Source organism: Phasianus colchicus, chromosome 4 (assembly GCF_987193195.1).
Source record: "Phasianus colchicus chromosome 4, bPhaCol1.hap1.1, whole genome shotgun sequence".
In the NCBI taxonomy this organism is placed as follows: domain Eukaryota; kingdom Metazoa; phylum Chordata; class Aves; order Galliformes; family Phasianidae; genus Phasianus; species Phasianus colchicus.
In genome coordinates, this window is record NC_143439.1 from 54,520,823 (window position 1) to 54,540,468 (window position 19,646).

At 41.9% G+C, this 19,646-nt stretch overlaps 1 protein-coding gene across 4 annotated transcripts in view; it reads right to left on the reverse strand.

Annotated features, from left to right (window-relative positions):
- Nucleotides 1–18,560, reverse strand: part of STIM2 (stromal interaction molecule 2) — a 60,353-nt gene extending 41,793 nt beyond the window's left edge. The window contains exon 1 of one of the 4 annotated variants that reach the window (XM_031588449.2): nt 18,199–18,560. In XM_031588449.2, the coding sequence (XP_031444309.2) occupies nt 18,199–18,385 (187 nt within the window). In that variant the 5' untranslated portion in view covers nt 18,386–18,560. Of the gene's footprint in view, nt 1–2,183; nt 3,881–4,634; nt 4,680–18,198 lie in introns of those variants that run through there. The other 3 variants (XM_090139583.1, XM_090139581.1, XM_031588450.2) reach the window with 3 other exon arrangements.
- Nucleotides 18,561–19,646: the final 1,086 nt, after the last annotated feature.

Consider the following 19,646-nt stretch of genomic DNA (forward strand, 5'->3'; position numbering starts at 1 on the left):
GGTCCCTTCCAAACCAAGGCATTTTGTGACTCTATGAGGACACATAACTGTGTATGAAATTGCTAACTCAAAGATATACTAAGTAACAAAAACCCAGCAACTAGGTAGATCTAATGAAGACAAGCAGGATTTTAGCTAGTTTTTCCACAGAGACATCTTGATATGAGTGCCCTCTAAAGACCTATTTTCTAAAATACTTTTTTTATCCAATCCCACAGGTATTGCTACATATCATATTAATACATGCCAGCTTCATATATCAAAGACTGAGCACATGCCCACTGACCTACTTAAGAAAACCACCTGCAGTAGCACAGACAAACCAGTAACAGAGGAAGAATGGGACTTTTCAATCCTGTCTAAATAATCTGATGACAATTTGGAAATGACAAGCCAGGGCAAGAGGTTCACATGAAATTTATTCTTCAGATCACTGCTAGAGAGCAGAATTCATTCAGCTACCCCTAACATCTCAATCCCAGCTTGCCAGTGTCACCCCAGCTTTGCCTGCACTGCAGTGCCTGCAGCCAGCAGCATCATCCACCCACACCAATACGCAGCTGTGAGGAGCCACACCTCGGAGAAGTTTCAAACAGGAACAAGGAAATCAAGCCAAGCGATCAGCCATGTCTTGCTGCCACCTGTGCAGCTGCAAAATGCCTCAAACCCATCATTTCCATAGGCTTCTTCCTTCCTGATTAAAGCTCTGCTGCTGAACCACCCCCAGATCCATTGCATTACCGTAAGGCAGAGGGAGAGCAAACTGCAGCACAACCACAGCCTCAGCTGTGTCATCAACTAATTGGGAAGACAATAGAAAACAAGACGACAATAGATGTTTGAAATGAGTCCTGAGATTGTTTCTATGGGTGCAAACATTTAGCTCAGCTTGCACACGCCTCGGGCAGGACTTGCAGAGCAAACAATCGCTTTTAGCACATCACTGAGCCGTCTATGGCTACAGCCATCGGTCTGTGGTTTGGCATGCTCAGTTCACAGCCAGGAAAGCAGCACCATTCGAACAAGCTACAAAAGTATCTAGTGCTCCAAACGCTACACTTTGTATTTAGCACAAAAAGCAGTTCACAGGATTTTGCACACGCTTCCAGATAGCTGCAGCTACCAACACAAACTATAACGTATAATGCTTATTCCTATCATTAATAAGCTATCAGTTTTCTACTCGTATTTAAGTATTATACTTGTTTCTTTCTGCTTTTAATGTAACCCCTTCCTAAAATAAATTGGGTTGCCGCATTTCTTGCTTGTGTCACTCCACCCCTTCAACCCCCAACACACACACAGATATCCCCTCCACATTTTGCTCATATTTTTGTTTTTCTTTTCCAGGTCTCCTCCATGCTCCCCATATTTCATGTCCAGTGTCATAAGGCTTTCATTCCAGTTTCTAATCAATTTCTATCTGTGAAAGGGGATAATTAGGATTCATTGTCAGCTAGTTTGGATACTGATACCAAGTTAATATTCTTACTGCTTCTTTAAGAAATAGCCATGGCCATTTTGTATGTCACATATAGTGACACATCAGTCCTATTATAGCATAATAAATAACCCACTATTCTCATCCCCTCCTACTAAAACAAATCAGTTCCTCACCTTCTAGGGCTTTTTGTTTGTCTTAAAGCAGTGATAGCAACATCTTTACCCTTCTCATTGCCTGTCACTGTTATAGTGGCTCATTCTGGTCACAGAAAATCACAGAAATGCCAAGGTTGGAAAAGACCTGCAAGACCATCCAGTTCAACCATCCACCTATCAACTAATAGGTCTCGCTGGTCATTTTCTTATTTCATCAACAATGGTAGATATGCATAACTAGATACCATTGATCAGTTGTTTTGTTTTTTTTTTTTCACTAAACCAACAAAAGTAATTTTTGCACAAGCATGCACACACTCCTCCAAATAGAGTTAGAAAACGTAACTTCTAAAATCTATTTGTTCAAATAGGATATTGCAGAGGAATTGTTTAGTTAGAACTACCAGGCTTCACATCTTCTGAGCTTCAATCAAAATTCTTATGGTCATAAATCCACAACTGTTCACTTCTCCTTTGCCACTTCAGGTCTTAAGCTTCAAAAAAAAAAAAAAAGCTGATTTCCAGGCAGGCTGGATTAACTAAAAAAAGACAAATCTCAGTGTACAAAGATGATTTCCACTCACTGTGAAAGAAGATCACTTAAGTCGGCGTAAGCAAGGCAGGAACATCTTTATTTCATGGGCAGAGAACAGAAGTGCAGAGAAGACTGAGTAACACCTTGAGATGTCTCACTGTAACATGGAAGTAGTTCATCTGTTTTAGAAGTGCTGTACCTGAACTAAAAAGCCCTGCCTCCCAAGCTTGCCAAAGCAGGCTGCTAAGACTGCCTGGTGCTATGCAGTCCCACTAGAGTTCACACCAAGGAGTTCACGCTCAAGGGTCTCAGCAAAGCATTCCCTCAAACAATGAAATTCGGTCCATCACAGATCTATTTTTCACTCAAAAGCACTTGGTTGTCTTCCCCCATTCCAAATCAAGCCTTCTGGGTAAAGATGTTAGATGCAGATTTGTTAGAAGGTAAATGCATGAAGTAATCACCACTTACATTTATCATACCCAGAACTTTTTTTTTCCACTGAACTAAATCATACTGGGAAAAAAAAAGAAAAAAGCCTGCAAGTGTCTCAGTGTCCTTAATTGTTCTTTGCAAAAACAAAATTTAGCTTTCACATGAATATGTGTTTATTTTCTTCCTTTTTTTTTTTTTTTTAAATGGAGGCTTTCCATTAGGAAACAGAAGGGAACGTGATAAAGCTAAAAGAAACAATGTTGTCTTAACTACATGCAGAATTTAACTAAATCACTAGAAGGCAATTCACATTATCAAGTATTTGTGTAAAAATACACACAACATCACAATTTAATCAGTAGAAATGAAGAAAGCTTTCCCGTATTTCCATTTGGGCCCACAATTGAGCTTGGCTACATAGAGTCAAATTGCTTCCTGATAGCATGTTCTCCATCTGTCTGCTTTCTTAACATCAACTGTTTACCAAATAAGGAATAGCTACACTTCCTCTTATTATCTTCCCTTTAATCAGCCTCAAAGTACTTGAATTTTTTTTCTTTTCTTATCAATAGAATAAATACTGCATAAATATGCCCTAGGAAGCAACAGCTACATTCAGATCTGCCTGGAAAACATTGGCTTTCCTTTAGAAGTTGAAGTCAACAGCCAATAAATGGTACCACATCCTTTTAGTAAGTTTTTGTACACAGTAGAAGAGACAGTGTAACTTGTTCAACCAAAGAAATGACTGTTCATAGATAGGCTATAAATACTGCAGACAAAAACTGAACACTAGCTATAGAATAAATCTTTTGTACTCAAATGATTTATCAGTTTATACCCAAGACAAAGCTTAAGGCTTTCTGTCTCCTCATCAGCTGCAACCGGAGAGCTGCAAGTTCAATTGCAGAACTGAATCCAAGTAAACTATTCTATTCTTTCCCTCTAAATTTTACTACTGATCACGTATGTCAACAACAAAGCCCACCTACAACAAGTTCAAGAGGAATCCAAGCCAGAGCTGCAGGAAGGGAGACATAGAAGAAAAGGTGCAGAAGTATAAAACCAACCATTACTGACTGATCTGCACAGAAAGTCACCTGAGGTAATTATACACATTGGAATTTGCTTTAGCAAAAACTTTCTTACCGCAAAGTTTGCTAATTGGTATTAACTCAATTAAGTTATTTGCTTAATAAGCAGCTGTTAAGTTACTAAATGGAACAATGCAGAGGTAATTATACCTCCTTTACTCAAGTACTCTGCTTGGTTCTACTCATCTCAAAGAAGTATTCCAAACAAAAGAAATTTCCATATGCAAAGAGCAGGCAAGCAGAGTGATAGAAAAACAGAGAAAAATAAATTAGAGAATGATTTTATTTTTTCAAATTGATATTATTTTGAAAAGCTACTAGAAAAAAATAAAAATTGCTTTTACATGGTGCAATGCTCATTTATGACACCAAATTATACTGAAGATCATCGTGTCCAAAACACGAAACTTTTTCCAAAGGGAGATGCACATCACAGAAATATGCTTACTATAGGTAAGATAAAAAACCAAGGTGTCTGATGCAAGTCTTCACACTTGAGGACATAAAGCAACCGGTAAATACTTCTTGTTTGGAGGACTCTTCCTGAATCACTATGCTGAAATCATGTGCTAAAACAAAATCCTCCTCAAGCCACAGGTAGACAGTTAATTCAAGACTTTAGATAAGCTACTTCACTTATTTTGTAAGATAATGATTATGTTCTTAGATAAGGTTTTAACCTTTTAATCCACTCCTGGATCAACAATGGCTGGCAGGGGGTAAGAAGGAAGCAGACAATAATATGACTAAAGACAATATTCATTAAAGTATATTTAGTTTCTCTATCCACTTTCAGCCATCATCTGTCTACTGATTAATATTCAAAAGACTATGCTAGCAATCCTTCACTATCCTTATTTTCTTCTGTTTTTCCTATTACTTCTCTTGTCTCTACCACGTGGCTGGGCAATAGTGATGCCTGGGTGCTGTATTAAATGTTAAGGCCTATGGAGGAATTAATCTTGAGTCACCTTCTGCTGAAAGCTGACTACATTACTGTTGTTATGGAATGCTTCACTCAAGTTACTTACTAGAATCAGTATACACAAGTACGGTTCTAGCAGTTCAGAGTGGATATTATCATGACATCACAAAGCAAGTCTGTTTACATATACTATGTGCTAGAATGAATGCAAAACCCTTCCTAACATGAGGTGTTGAGTCAACCATCAGTTCTAAACACAATAAAACAAAAGAAGAGCACAATTTTCACAAGCAGTCATTAATCAGGACAACACCACAAAAAGTCAGAGTAAGCTCAGACAATAAGAATGATTTAATTAACCTAAACAGATTGGCATCACTTTTATTAAGAACATGAACTCTAGACTTCCCAAGTATTCAGGACAAGGGGACATGCGTTCAGGACAAAGGGGAAATGGTTTTAAGTTGAGGGAGGGGAGATATAGGTTGGATGTCAGGGGGAAGTTCTTTACAGAGAGAGTGGTGAGGTGCTGGAACAGGCTGCCCAGAGAGACTGTGGATGCCCCGTCCCTGGAAGTGTTCAAGGCCAGATTGGATGGGGCCCTGGTCAGCCTGGTCTAGTATGAAATGTGGAGGTTGGTGGCGCTGCATGTGGCAGGCGGGTTGGAGATTCATGATCCTTGAGGTCCCTTCTAGCCCTGGCCATTCTGTGATTCTGTGTTTCACGTTCATAATTCATTCCTAATGTGAACTGCATCATCAACTTATAAACAACACAAAAGCTGATCAGAAATCTACTTCTGTATTTTTTTCCCCCAACTAATTTCACTGGGCATTCAACTGAGGCAAGTAACAGATGTGACCAAAGTAGCATTGAGCAGACATCCAAAGTATTGCTAAAGGAAAACAAAAATCACTTAAGAACTACATGACAAAACAAGTCATTCTATATTAGACAAATCACTGCATCTAAATGGTTATTAACCAATCAGCATAGAAGAAAGTCAGCCTGCACATTTCAGGAAGCTGTAATTATATGAAGCACAATCAGTTGCACTCAGAAGTACTTTACAGAATTTAAGCATCAACACAGACTTACTGCAACTTGCATTAGTAATATATAACAGCTAGAAGTTCTCTATAAAGAGACGCCCAAGAAAAGCACAGAAAACGGGCGTTTTGAAGGACTACAAAAGACCCCTAAGTTCAAGGCATCTGTAGCCTTCAAACAAGCAGCATATTAAATATCACCAAGCCTTCTTGAATATTTTAGATTTTCTCCAGCTTTCTGACATCTCTCAAAGAGAAGTCTATGCTATCAAAAAAGACACTGCCCACAACTCTCATCCTTCCTACGTGAAGTGCCTATGAATACTAATGAATCCCTAAGAGCAACTCCAGTGCTATGGTAGCTTGCAAAGATAGAGTAGGCAGACCAATATTCTCCTTGTGACTAAACCAATCACAGTCGCATGAGTCCGAACAATTGTGGGCGAGAATATCACAATTTCCAATTTAGCACAACATTCTGCTCTGAAGTACAAAGCGTTACTTGAAGTTCCCAGATCCAATCAATGCAGAGGTGGAATTGTTCTCTGTTATATGTGCTTCACTTTTATCTACAGATCCAAAGCATTTTCTGTTAGAGCTCCAGAACCACACGAACTGATGGCAATGTAGTTGCTGCCTCTGATACACCTTATAGAATACAGATATTGGCATATATATCTGTAGCACGCAAAAAAAAAAAAAGAGAAGCCATGCACTGTAATCCAAATATTCAAATTACATCTGTAAAACAGTTCAAAAGTTGAAGTGACTTCAAGCATAGATCATCTTCTCTAGCACATCATCCACTATGAAGTCCCAAACATTCTGAAAGTAATAAATTATGGCTAACGAGGATATGAAAGATGGGGAGAAGGAGTTAACACCACCTCCCCTTCCCTAACACATTAATTATAGCTTCCTAGCTAGTATTACTGATTGACTGTAACCTAATCCTGCAACATTTTAAAGCTAAATGGCAGGAAACAAGACTTTAGTGCACTCAAGAAGGCACTGTGAATGTAAATATCAAATTAGTATCCAACTTGAGCACTAGTATTCATTCTCCAACATTTAAAAATTTAAAACATTAAAGGCAGCTTCCCCCCCCCCCTTGTCTCAAGAAGTATCTAAGGTTAGATATAAGATTATGGTTTAAGGTCAAATAATGCCCGAAACAAGTTGGAGACTTAAACATTGCTCCTAGAAAAATTTCTGTATAGATCTGAGAGCACACTTTCTTGTCTCTTTATATTCAACAGGATATCCGACACTGAGTTAATGGTGTGATTCACATACCCAAACAGGGTTTGCTACCTCATAGGAAAATAAGTTTGCTCTCCATGCTCTGTTATAGAAGAAGCCTGGATAACTTGGATATCAACACCTCAAGAGCCATAAAATGAAGATAAACTTTAAAGATAAAATTCAAGTAACAGCACAACAAAGCACTTGAAGAACTATGGGCCCCTACTTCTACAAATTCAAGTGCTAATCAATAAATGAAAATTATTAAGCATTAAACTATGTACAGTGAAGTGTATCCAAGTATATTTTTTCCATCCTGAACGGCCTGAAACACCAGCTCCTAAATGCTACGGCACTCTCCAAGTCCAGTACAGCACCACTAGCTCTTGTCATGACCAGCAGCCAGGCAAAGAAGCCAAGGCAAGGGTAGCAGGCCTACTGCTGGAGATACCCAGTGTGCAATGTACCTGCTGCTGGTCTGGCTGCTTCCCTCTGCCCTGGACCCTGTACATCACCAGGAAGCATCCCACACAATTCCAACCCTGTCTGGAAGCAACGCTAACAGCAAAGCCTTCTGCATGATCTGACAAATGCAAATCCTCATTTGCCTACTTCCTCCAACAGAAAAAGCAACCAGACAAGAGCTGAAGGAGACCTGAAAGCCACCCTTGGTATGACGTCATAACAACAATGAAACATAATTTCTGATCACAAAAGAATTAATTAGACCTCTATATCTGAATAGAAGTTATCTTTAAAATCTTTCAGGTCAAGAAAAAAATAACTGAGGTTGATTTCATTATTACAACTATTAATTCAAATGAAGTACAAGCAGAAAATGACTGAGTAAAAATCAAGGGGTTCTGTTTAACAAAACAGCTAATTAGAACTCATCCTTTGAAGTAATGTGTGTTTACACATTACTATCTCACAACTTTGAGACAGACCAAAGAGGAAGAGAGTTTGAAAATATTTCTAAGTCAACGAGAAACTTAAGATCATCGGGCAATGCTGTTTCATAAAACAAGTGAACATATCAGAGCCAAAGGCTCATTATTCATGCAAGTATGAATTCATCCAAGTATGAATATAGCTATTTAAAATTCTTGGATAAGTCATTAGGTTGAAGTAAATATTGTTATTTTCCTAACACTTAAAACTGCAATACTTCAATTTCATTATTAGTATTGGTACTTGCACTCATCATCACTATGAATGTCATAATTCACCCTGTACCACGCTTCAAACTTATGCTTACTTCACATACAAACATTAAGAAAGTATCCAATAAGTATATTATCCTTTAGGAAACCAGAGGACTAACAACCTTGTATGCTTTAGTTCCAAATGACACAGACTTCTCTATATATTCAAGTTCTTAAATTCACTACCAAGCCTCACAAAAGGGGTTCTGAAATACCTAAACAGTTGTACAAATGGCAGCCTCCATGGTGATCACAGTATGCACACTTACTGTTGATTTCTACAGCAGTTTAGAGTTGATGCTTCTAGTTGTCATCTATATACAAGAAGTACTAAAGAACTTCATACATTCAACTGTATTTTCTAAAATACTGAACATAAAACTTGTCAAGGAAAACAAAATTGGATATTTTAATAACAAAATAAATGCTCCTTCCCTCTGTCAAGTCTCTTACTACATTCCTACTAACCTGACCAGAACTGTCTCCTTATTGTCACTGAGAGTACAATACAGACTTGGAACAACAAACTGTATTTTTGTTTTGAACACCATGCTTTCAGTAATGCCGTGCAATACGTCCTTGTTACCAGACGAATTTCACTTCCACTTTCATTTTTAGCATGCATAGAACAATAAAAAAAGGCAGTGTGAACTGAACACATTCATGAAATATTTCTTTAGAGTCAGTTTTCAGACCAGAATACGTCCCAGATCAGATGTTTTAACTGTTTCTTGTACAATTGTGAATGTTCTAAATGAAATTATCATCTTCATTCTCATAAGCTTCTGAAACCTTTTTGGGGCGGGGAGATGGTGGGGGGGAGGGGGACAAGAGACCACAAGATGTACAAAGTTGTCTTTCCTCAACATCCTGCAAATAAGAGTGGCTGGGGACATTTTAAAAATATAGAAAGCAATTATTTAGGTAATAAGACAATGGTTGTCTTGTACTTTGACTTCTGCAAGGATGTTAATCTACTGCTGACAGCTTTTTGGACATAGGAAATTATGAACAATAGAGAAAATAAGAAAAAGTCACTGTAATTCTATTAACCCCCAGCAGGAAAGAAAATCCAGCTTTAAGATACCATTTAAGAGACCGCAAACCAAGACAAATCAATGGAAGAAAAACAGTTCAATAAAATCAATTTACCAAGTCAGTGCCAGCAAAAATTCCACAAGACAACAGCCTCCACTTCAGAACATCTCCCCAAAAATTTATTATATGAATTATGACACAATACACAACATTATGACATTCTCCTTTGAGCATTTTAACTTTCTTCTTTCTACATTAGCAATCACTTTAAGTATTTGCATAAAACAAAAAATGAAATGCCAATGGAAGCAAGCATTTGCCAAACTGTCTCATCTCAGATAACATAGCCGCAGTGTGTTTCCTAGTTTAATTCCAGCTCTTCAACAGAGCTGTGTTCCCCTTCATTCCTCCCCCAAAAAAGTGTGGGGCAGGTGGGATGTCTATTTCAAACTGATTTTGAATGAATGCCCCAAGTCTTTTATCAGGAAAATAACTACCATCTAACAGTTGCCTCTTATGATTACCAACAGGTCCATCACATCTTCAGCAACAGCTCTTAAGACTTGAAACCCACCTGCAGTGCCCTTCCTCCAGCTCCTTAGCCTTCATCACCATGCAACCTTCCTTCCTTTGCTGCCACAGCCCCCTACATTTGATTTTCACTTCAACAGTTTCAGCAGTTATTCCAGCAGAAGATGTCAGTTTATTTAATGGAAGTCACTCAGAATGAGGAGCACAGGCTGGAGGCCTAACACATATTGGCTTAGGCTCCCAAGGAAGTATGGCTGCAGGCAGGCTTTTTAAAACCAGAGAAACCTGATGCTTCTTCATACAAAAAAACACATACAAGAACTCTGGTGAGCTTTATCCAGACCTTTTCTAGTTTTTCATACCCTTTCACAAGTAATAATGGTGTATCTACTATTTTCCTTTCTTCGGAATTTGCATTATTTCTTTCTGACCAACAAGCAGGCTTTTTTCCACAGAACAATCCACAACTATTCTCAAAATCAAAATTATGACAGCTAATAAGAGATCCAGTTACCAAGTTAAATTCAATTTGAGTTTTTACTTTAGGGCATGAAAGTATCCAATTGAGTAAGTTCCTCCTTCCTTTTTTTCCCCCTTCCCAAGTTTTTTGTTGGCTTTTGTTTGTTCCCCCCTGCACGTCAGACACAATCTCACATGTCATCATCCCAACATGCAGCCATCAATTAATACCTTCAGAGATCCATGTGGACAAGAGCAGTTTACGCCAGGTCCCCCTTCATCATTCTGCTGCATGTCCAACTTCAACTCACCTCTGAGCTGGTGCTCCATTTATTATCTACTGATTTGAAGTTGCATCATTTTCATTCCCATTACAGTTAACATTTAACCTACAGATGCATATCACTCTTAGAGGAGATTCCGATTTTTATTGATCTCATCACAGTCAAAGTTGCGTACAGCACTTCCATTTTATTGAAATACGAAGTCTTACTATTTTTCAATGTCAAGAAAAATTAGTCTTGCCTACTGTTCAGAGGATGCTAGAAACAGGCAAAGACGAGGCAGCATAAGACAGCATCTAAGTGCTTGAGGATGCATAGTTTCTTTTAGGAAAGACGCTTATTAAATATAGGAAACAAACCAGTTCTACTTGGATTCATTATGAGAAATACTAAAAGTGGCAAATCAAATGCATTTAGAGCTCAGACTCATTTCTTCTTTCAAGTTGCTAAATATCTACAGCTCAGTCAGAACAGGCAATGTCTTCATTATCCAGTATTTACAGAATCACATTTCATTAGTTTTGCCTTATGCAACTAAGTAGTTAGGCCAAGCATGTGATTTTGGTTTTGAGTAATGAGCTCTCTCATACAAACAACCGGTAAAAACTGAGTTAACTCCTGAAAGAAAGATTTAATTCCAAAACAGAAAACATGGTACACATAGGCTTCTACTCAAGTGGCCAGCAATACTTTCTGCCAAAGCTGCTACCTTCTCACAGACGTTCTTGTGCAGCAGTGCAGTGAACTGAAGTGAGGACCTGATCCTACTGGGAAAAAAGTAAGCACCAATCTCCCATGCAGTCCATTCCGTAAACTAGCTCACCTCCAGCCACAATAACATTAGGGAAGAGGTCAGGACAGACAGAATAGGCAGGGAAAAAGAGAAAGCAACAAGCAAAGGAATAAGCAGGTACTGAAGTCAGTTTAAATCAATAAAAAGCCACATCTTTCACAGCAACAGTCCTGCCTGCAACACAACCAAGGAAAGACCAGTTACAGGGACTACTATTTCATAAGACCAAAACAGACATTTCAGATGCAGTGCTAGATTGCAATCACAGAGAATACAGAACACAGCTTCATATACTTAAAATAAAAGGATTCCTCTAATTGTCTCATTCAGTTGTTACAGCAATATCTATAACACCCTCCCTATGGGTATCCCAACAGCATGTCCAGAGATGTAGCCAAGGAACATGGAACAGATAGAAGAAACTGAGACAGACATGCTCTCAAAAGGGTACTGAGAAACTCTCTCTCTCTCTCTCTCTCAAAGAAAGGGAAACATACACACATTGGGAAGACAGCTGCCTCAATGCATTTCCCTTGCACCTAAAAAAAAAAATCACAAGCAGACAAGGATATTTTTCCTTCATGTCACGTGATATATTATTAGAGCTACATGATACCATATAGGCTAATTGTTGTATTTAGCAAAACAGTAAGCCATACTTAGCACTAAAAAGGCAAACTTTCATTTTCATATCAAAAACATCTAAGTCTAGGCAATGAAAAAAGTCAAAAGTATTTTTTATACAGGCATATGGTGTTACAGTAAGGAGTGATCGTGCAACCTTCTATATATAGCAATCTAGAATTAAAACCACACTAGAAGGAAGTCTCCTACTCAGAATGATTAGCTTTGTTTCAAAAATTGCAGACCACATGGCTTGGGTGGTTTTGTTTACTTGTTAACAATATCATATGCCTTGCTTGTTCTTCAAACACTAGAAAGCATTTCAAATTCAGATAAAGCAAACCAAGCTTGTCATTCTCAGACTGTAAGTGCAGAGAAACAATATAAAATATTTGTATATGCTTTAGGTTAGGCACACAACTTGAAAATTCACTTGCTTACTGAAGCTTGGAAGGATGTCCATGAGAGGAATAAGTTTCAAGTAAAATCCTATGGTTGAGACAAAGCATCAAAATATAGACAAAAGTTACTTAGAGAATTTCCCAGTGAAGCTCACTGAACATATTTCAACATGCGAACAGATGGCAGTATAAACAAAAGCATTTACTGAGCCATTCCCTCCTTCATAAAGCGCTACAGATGCAGAAAAAAAAACATGAAATGTTAGCGAGTTATTGATGACAAATCTCAATGGCAGTCAGTCTACTGGAGTTATTAAGATTAAAAATAATGCTGGTGTTAAAATTCCTTTTCTAAATAACATATTTGTCTTGCATAGAATTCTTAATTTTAACTAATCCAGTTCACAGCCACCTGATGCAACAGAAGAACAGTTCCTTTTTAGTGTAGCATTCCTGAATGAGTAGAATCCTTTCCAGCTAACAGCCTCTTTTCTGTTTGAAACCACAAAGTAAAAAGGAGAATTCACATTACACCTCCTTGTATGGAAAGCTTACTGTTTTAAGCAGAAACTATCCCAAATATAGAAACCTAAAATGTCTTCACCAGGCTTTTATTCAGTAAGAAATAATATTTGAATTAATACATTAGCAAAGTTTGTGTTCACTCATACATGGCTTTAAATCATTTCATATAAACCACTGTTTGCTGCTGATCTCAGTTTCAGAAGCAGAGCACATGACGGTTTCTTACAGAAAAACAATTAGCCACAAAGAAAACAAATATATCTGCTACTAAGATTTTAACTGGAGACAGCAGCAGAAGGCTGGGCTGCTGTCAGGTCTGAGGTGCTTCATAACACAAAACCAGCTGGAGGTAACAGAACGTGGGGCCTACAGGAAAAGGATGTAAGTCATCTTCCCTATAAATTCTGGTACTGCACAAGCTGAAGCTTCATGCAATTCCCTGTACCCCACCTAACATCCGCTTCAGGTCTACCAAATTCCTGCAGTGCTGCTCGCACTTTGCAATGCAAGCTACAGCAATGCCACTCCCCTCCAGCCCCACACCCAGGAAGTCCCAGAGAAGCAAAGATTCACCTGCAGCAGCGCCAGGTGTGTACATGCAGGGGACATTCCCTCATGAGCTATCTAACTCATAACACAAGGATAAGATGTAAAATACAGGGCCAGTGGTTCTTATTGCCCAAGTAAAATTCTGTTGAGCCAACAATTCCATCAATGAGTTAAATTTTTTGTTTTTCATTTTTTAAAAATCTGCCAGGCACATTTTTTTTTTTTTTTATTTCCAAGGCAAATTTAGGCAAAACTTTGGAGTACTACTGATGATACGGAATTAAGTATTCCTCTAACAAACCTCTGATAAATACTGTGTTTTTGTGATTGCAAGGAAAATGAGGAAGGTCCAGAAAGAAGAAAAAAAGCATTAAAGAAAGCAACAAACAGTCCTCAGTCAAGTGTGTAGCGCTCACTGAAATCAAGCAAACAAACGCAAGTTGTGTAGCACCCAGGCAATGAGTGCATTCCATTTATGCCAATTCTAAAGGAGAACTCTGCATCCTTGTTTTATTCACCTCCCCCCTCTCAGAGATGCAAAGATAGTTTCCGTGGCAACAGGAAAGCCTTCGCAGTATCCAGAGGCAGTAGAAAACCAACTTATGTAATGACTGGGAACTTACCTATGTTTTGAAGATGTATAGGTGCTTATTTTAAACACCACACAATGATTATTTACCCTCAACACAAACCCTATGTGGTCAAGATAAACATCTGAAATTCCTGTATTTTAAAAAGCATTTAACAGGTGTGATGCAATAGACTAATCCTAATGAAGACTGCTCATACACCAAGGTTTCCACAGCAAGTCTCATTACACAGCAAGTCTCTTACATAAAAGATTTCTCACTTCTCTGGACTTTCACACAATGCACTCAAAACTACAAAAATCTGAAAGCTGTGATTCTCCTAGCCTTTCCACGGCACTGCAGTTCTTTACAATATGATCCTTCCCTTCCCCCTAGAGCTGAGAGAGAAGAGATACTGAGTTCTAAGGGACGTACAATGTACAGCACGCAAACTAAAATCAATTAGATACATATCAAACTGCTTACTTCATATAAACTTTTTAAAAAGGGAACTACATTTTTCAGTGTTTTCCATAGCAATAGTATAATCGTGGGAAATCTTAACACTATAGTTTGCCTCTGCCATTGGGTCCGGTTGCCATCCTTTGACAGACGCAAGGCAGCTCAACACAGTTTGGATAGATCTTTATCACTGAGGTTAGCTAGAAGAAAATGAGTCATGCCTGGGTTGCGTAGGAGTAGCTAGCCTGAGCCTGGTAGGAGGTCTCCAGAAAAGCAGAGATTTCTTCAGAAAGCTTACAGCTGAAAGAGCAACTCAAAAACCTGCTGATGGAGCAGTGATACAGACTTAAATAACCGTAGATAACTGCTCTGCGATGCAGTCAGTAACCATCAGCGTGAGGTCGGCATCATTAGTGGACAAAGGACTCCAATTTCTGTCTTTTCAATAGAAAATACAGGACCAGATCGTTAAGGACTTAACTACAAACATAAAATAGAAGTCACAGAAAAGAACAGGCTTGGGATACTCAGTTTTTGTTACTAGAAACAGCAATCACCCTTAAAAAGCAGCCTGCTGCTGAGGAAGTGACAGATCTCATAGTTCCATTTTATAAGACCAGGACATGCCAAAAGACTCAAAGATCACTTTGCTACATGATCAAAACCACTACACTCTGTACTCCTCCACCATATGAAGCCTCACACACAACCACAGCAAGTTCCAAGGGGATTACTCCAGCTAAAGAAAGGTCACTGCAGCAGTCCCACAGTCACCTCAGGATGCACATACACGGACAGTACGGCTCGTCTAATGACTCACTGCCCTTCTTCCCACTGCTGACCCACCCGCACAGCCATGCCCCCCGCACTGCTGCTAGCCCTTAGAGCGTGCCATGAAAGAGTCCGATAAGAAATACACTGGTTTTTGTTGCTTGCATTTCCTTTCACATTCCTTCAAACTAACGCAACAGCGCTCATCGCCACGGAGGAGGGAGGGGGCAAAAGGGGTACGCAGCAGAAAGGGAGCAGGGCCTCTCTCTCTCCTTGCCAGCTCTGAGCACTGGGATGAGCATGCCTGCTCACGAATGAATAATTATCATGCAAGACACAGATCTTTCAGTAACTTTCAGAAAAATGGCTAATAATGCTGCTCAATATTGCAGAGCAATTTAGTTAAAGTCAATTAATAATCAGAATGTGAAAATCCAAAGTTATCTTCAGGACTAGAATAGGTGATCCCTTCAACTTTCTACAACACCATAAAGAAGTAGAGTCAAAACAAACATTCGATGCCTCTCAGCTCTCCATTTAGTGCAAAAAGGCTTACAGATCTGATTTTCTTAACTACGAATTGAAATGTAAATGACAGCTGTATGTACGTTACAAATTGCCATTTTAAAAGGAAGCACACAAGACACAACAGTAACGATACAAATTAAGTCTTCGAATATCTAACAGTATAACTGTTTCCTGGCTATAAAATCAGTTGCACCCGTCTCTGTCACATGTCACTACATCTCTAGATCAACTTTGCCAGCTTCTCCTCTAACCCAGCAAAAACTTTCAGTGACAGGAATTGGTTACACTATCTATGCAATTTAAATGCTATTGGTAAATGCTTTCCAGTTGATACTTAACCTAAATCTCCCCCACTACAACTCACTTCCTCTTAACCTACCTCTTTAGCCACAGAGCAGATGGAAAAAGTTGTGGTTTTTTGATCAATACCCTCGTGTGAACTATTGCTTACCTATTTAGTGACACAATCCTCCCACAGCCTTTTCCACCACCCAAACACAGAAGTACATCAGTCAGATTCTGAGACTCTCAGTCCGTGGTGCTACTTTCCTCTGTCCTTGTTGGCTTGTTTAATTACTCAAGACTAAACACAGAAGAGCAATGAAGAACAATAAACTGTTCTGTTTTTTAAAGAGTTTTCTGCAATTCAAACTGGATTAACATATCCCAGGACAGCATTTGCTCCTGCCAGCTGCATTATGTTGTTTGTTCAGTTAGCAACTGTAATTCTGGATTTTTTCCTACAGCTGTGCTGACTGTACACTTACACCTTATTTGAGCACCTGATAGACTCCTTCTAGCTTAACATTACGTACTTTGTTAACTTTTCTTCTGGATTTTACCTCTTAAGCACACCGAATTTGATTTTCAGCCTATCCAGATACTGCTTGCATCGCTCCTAACTTGCTCTCACATCTGTATGTTCTTTCCTTAGAAGATTAAAACTATAACTATTACAATCAATCCCTGTACAGTCACAGGATTCTCCCACAACCTTCAGAGTTCCTTCGGCACTGCAAAGAGCAGCTGGCAGTTGTTTGAGTCCACCATCAGACAGGCAACCAGCTCAAGCTATCAGCCATACACTGTATCTGCAAGCAATGAACACTGTTAAAAACCTCTCCAACATTAAAACTGATTCTAAGACAGCTTTTAAGAACATGTGTTCACAGAATCACAGAATGGCCAGGGTTGGAAGGGACCTCAAGGATCATGAAGCTCCAATGCCCCTGCCACATGCAGGGCCACCAACCTCCCCAGGCTGCCCAGGGCCCCATCCAATCTGGCCTTGAACACCACATGGGACGGGGCATCCACAACCTCTCTGGGCAGCCTGTTCCAGCACCTCACCACTCCCTCTGTTAAGAAACGTGTGTCCTCCCGATCAAACTGTTACATAAATAACACAACAAACTGACTCCTAATGTATTAGATCTCTCACATTTATTTTCTCCCTGGATATACTGCTGGTGGAGACACCACAGTATCTGACTAGCTTCTCACTGATTTTACAGTCCAAAGAACACACAAAAAAAAGACTTTTCTCCACCCAAACTGACACTTTTGATTGATTGAGCATGAAGTGTAGACAGCATCAGCACTATGTATAGCAAGAACCGCTTAATACCACCTACAACCCGATTAATTATGTTCTGGGGGAAAAAAAAAAAAAAGCTGTTCCAACACAGCATTTTCACAACACCCCTAGGAGGAATGGCTCCTGCCTCCCAGACTGCAGATGTTTGCACTTCCTCAGTCTGCGCAGCAAGCCAACAGAACGGACATCTTCAAGTTCAGAAGTGCCCTGTCCTCCAAGCAGACCACTGGTGTACCACTGATGTACCACTGAGAGCTTATAGCTCTAGCCAATACTACCTTCAGCAGAACAGTGGATTTTGGTCTGATAGAAACACACCGCTTTCTAAAGCAAAGCAGAGTGTATTCTCCTTCTCTCGCACCTTCCACGCTCCTCCAGGCAGAGGGCTCTCAGAAGCACGCTATGAGATGGCAAACTTCAGAATGCTCAAGTGCTGCCTGTCCACAAACGCTGCTCCCCTCAGAGTACGGTCTGAGGACCGCAGAGCTTCCCGCTACCCACTACAAAACAGCTCCAGGAGGCACCACGACCTGCCGAAATACCATTATTTTCAGCGTTCCTCTGCAACTACTGACTGCGTGCGGGCATTACCATTCGCCACAAGTACAGCAACAGGAGCACTGCCGCTTTTTCTTAAAAATAAATAAATAAAATTACCCGCAGACAGCCGCTTCCCACACTTCTCCTTTCCGGAGGAAGGGGCGCGGGAGAAGCCGCAGCGGTGCCCGCAGCCGGACGGGCGGCCCCCAGGCGGGGTGGCTCCGGGGGCACCGCACCCCGGCCCGGCCGAGCCCCCGCCCAGCGCAGCCGGGAAGGCGGCGGCGTCGTGCGGCAGGATCCGGCCCGCATCCTGCGGCAGCTCCGACCGGGGAGGGGCAGAGCCGCAGTGCCGCCGCTCCGCTCCGCGCCGCACCGGGGCAGGCAGGCAGGGCGGCAGCGCGGCACCGGAGCGCGCACCCCCTTCCGCGCGGAGCCGTTACCTGTCTCCGCCGCAGAGGAGGACGAGGAAGAGGCGGCGGCGCCTCCTCGCGCTCCCCGCCGCCCGCCGGGCACGTCCGCAGCCTCCAGCTCGCATTCCGCAGCGGCGGCGCCGACCAGCAGCAGCCCCAGCAGGAGCAGGCAGCCCGGCGCCGCGGGGACGCCGCGGGGCGCTCGGCTCCCGCTCATCGCTACGCCGCCGTACGAGACGCGGGGGGAGGGAGGAAGGGAGGAAGGAAGGAAAGGGCTGCAGCCGCTCCGCTATCCGCGCCGCAGCCGCCGCTCGCCGGTCCCACGCCGCCTCCCGCCGCTTCCGGCGGCCAACGCCGCCGAGCCGAGCGGGCGACACGTCACCACGCCGTGACGTCACGGGAGGCGGTGCCGGGGGAGAAGGGGGGAGGCTGGCGCCGCGCGGGGAGCACGGGGCGGGGCTTCTGCGCGAGCGGCGCATCCGCAGGGAGAGGAAGAGAGGGAGGCGCCGCTCCGCGCCCTGCGGAAGTCTGTGCGGCTCCGCGCGCTCCTCCTCAGCCCTCCCAGGAGTGCGGTCACCTGAGGGCAGTTCCGAGGGAAAGGAGTGGCCTGCGTGCTGCGCTTCAGCTGAACCTCGTTCAGCTACAAGCACGCGGTACTTTGAAGCGGGTGGGCAGCACGTGGAGCTGTTGTGAGGCGTCCGGGAAGTTCCAGCGCTGCTGCGGGCTGCAGCCGGCGGCGTCCCGCCCCGGCACTGTGCAGAACGGCGCTGCGCCCCAACTTCGGGGAGCTGCAGGGAGCGAGCTCCGCGGATGGAGGCGCAGACACTGGCTGTTAATGTCACTGATTGGGTAATTGTACAGTGCAAAAAGACGGGTATTCATAAAGGGTACAGAAAAGAGGCGAGTGCGAACTGTGTGACTGCGAACGCTGGTGCGGACTGTTGGCATCCCATAGAAATGCCCTACATCAGTAGAATGGATGCGTTGATTCTGGACTGTTGATCACTGCTTTGTGTACAGTGATCCGGGCTGGTTTCCGTCCGCTGCTCGCTCAGTCCGTACCTCCCCTATTGGACTGCAGGGGAGTTACAGGGTGCTGTGTGAGAAGCCTCGCTGAAACCAAGGCGTGCTGCTCTGATGGCAGCGCATCCCGAGTACGGAGGGACCCACGGGGATCATCCGCTCCAATTCCCGGCTCCATGCAGGACCGCGCAAACTCAAACCCAATGAAGGCATTGTCCGAGCATTCCTTGAACTCCAGCAGCCCGGGGCTGTGCCCGTTGCCCTGGGCAGCCTGTTCCACACCCACCGCCCTCTGGTGAAGAACCTCCTAACACCCAACCTGGCCCTAATAACCAGTCTGAATCATAAAAGGCAGACCTGGTGGTAGATCTGTGCTGTTTTCTCCAAATCAACTTCTCCTTTACTGGCCTGGAAATGGTTTCCGGAAAGATTTCCTTCATGATCCTCTCAGAGAG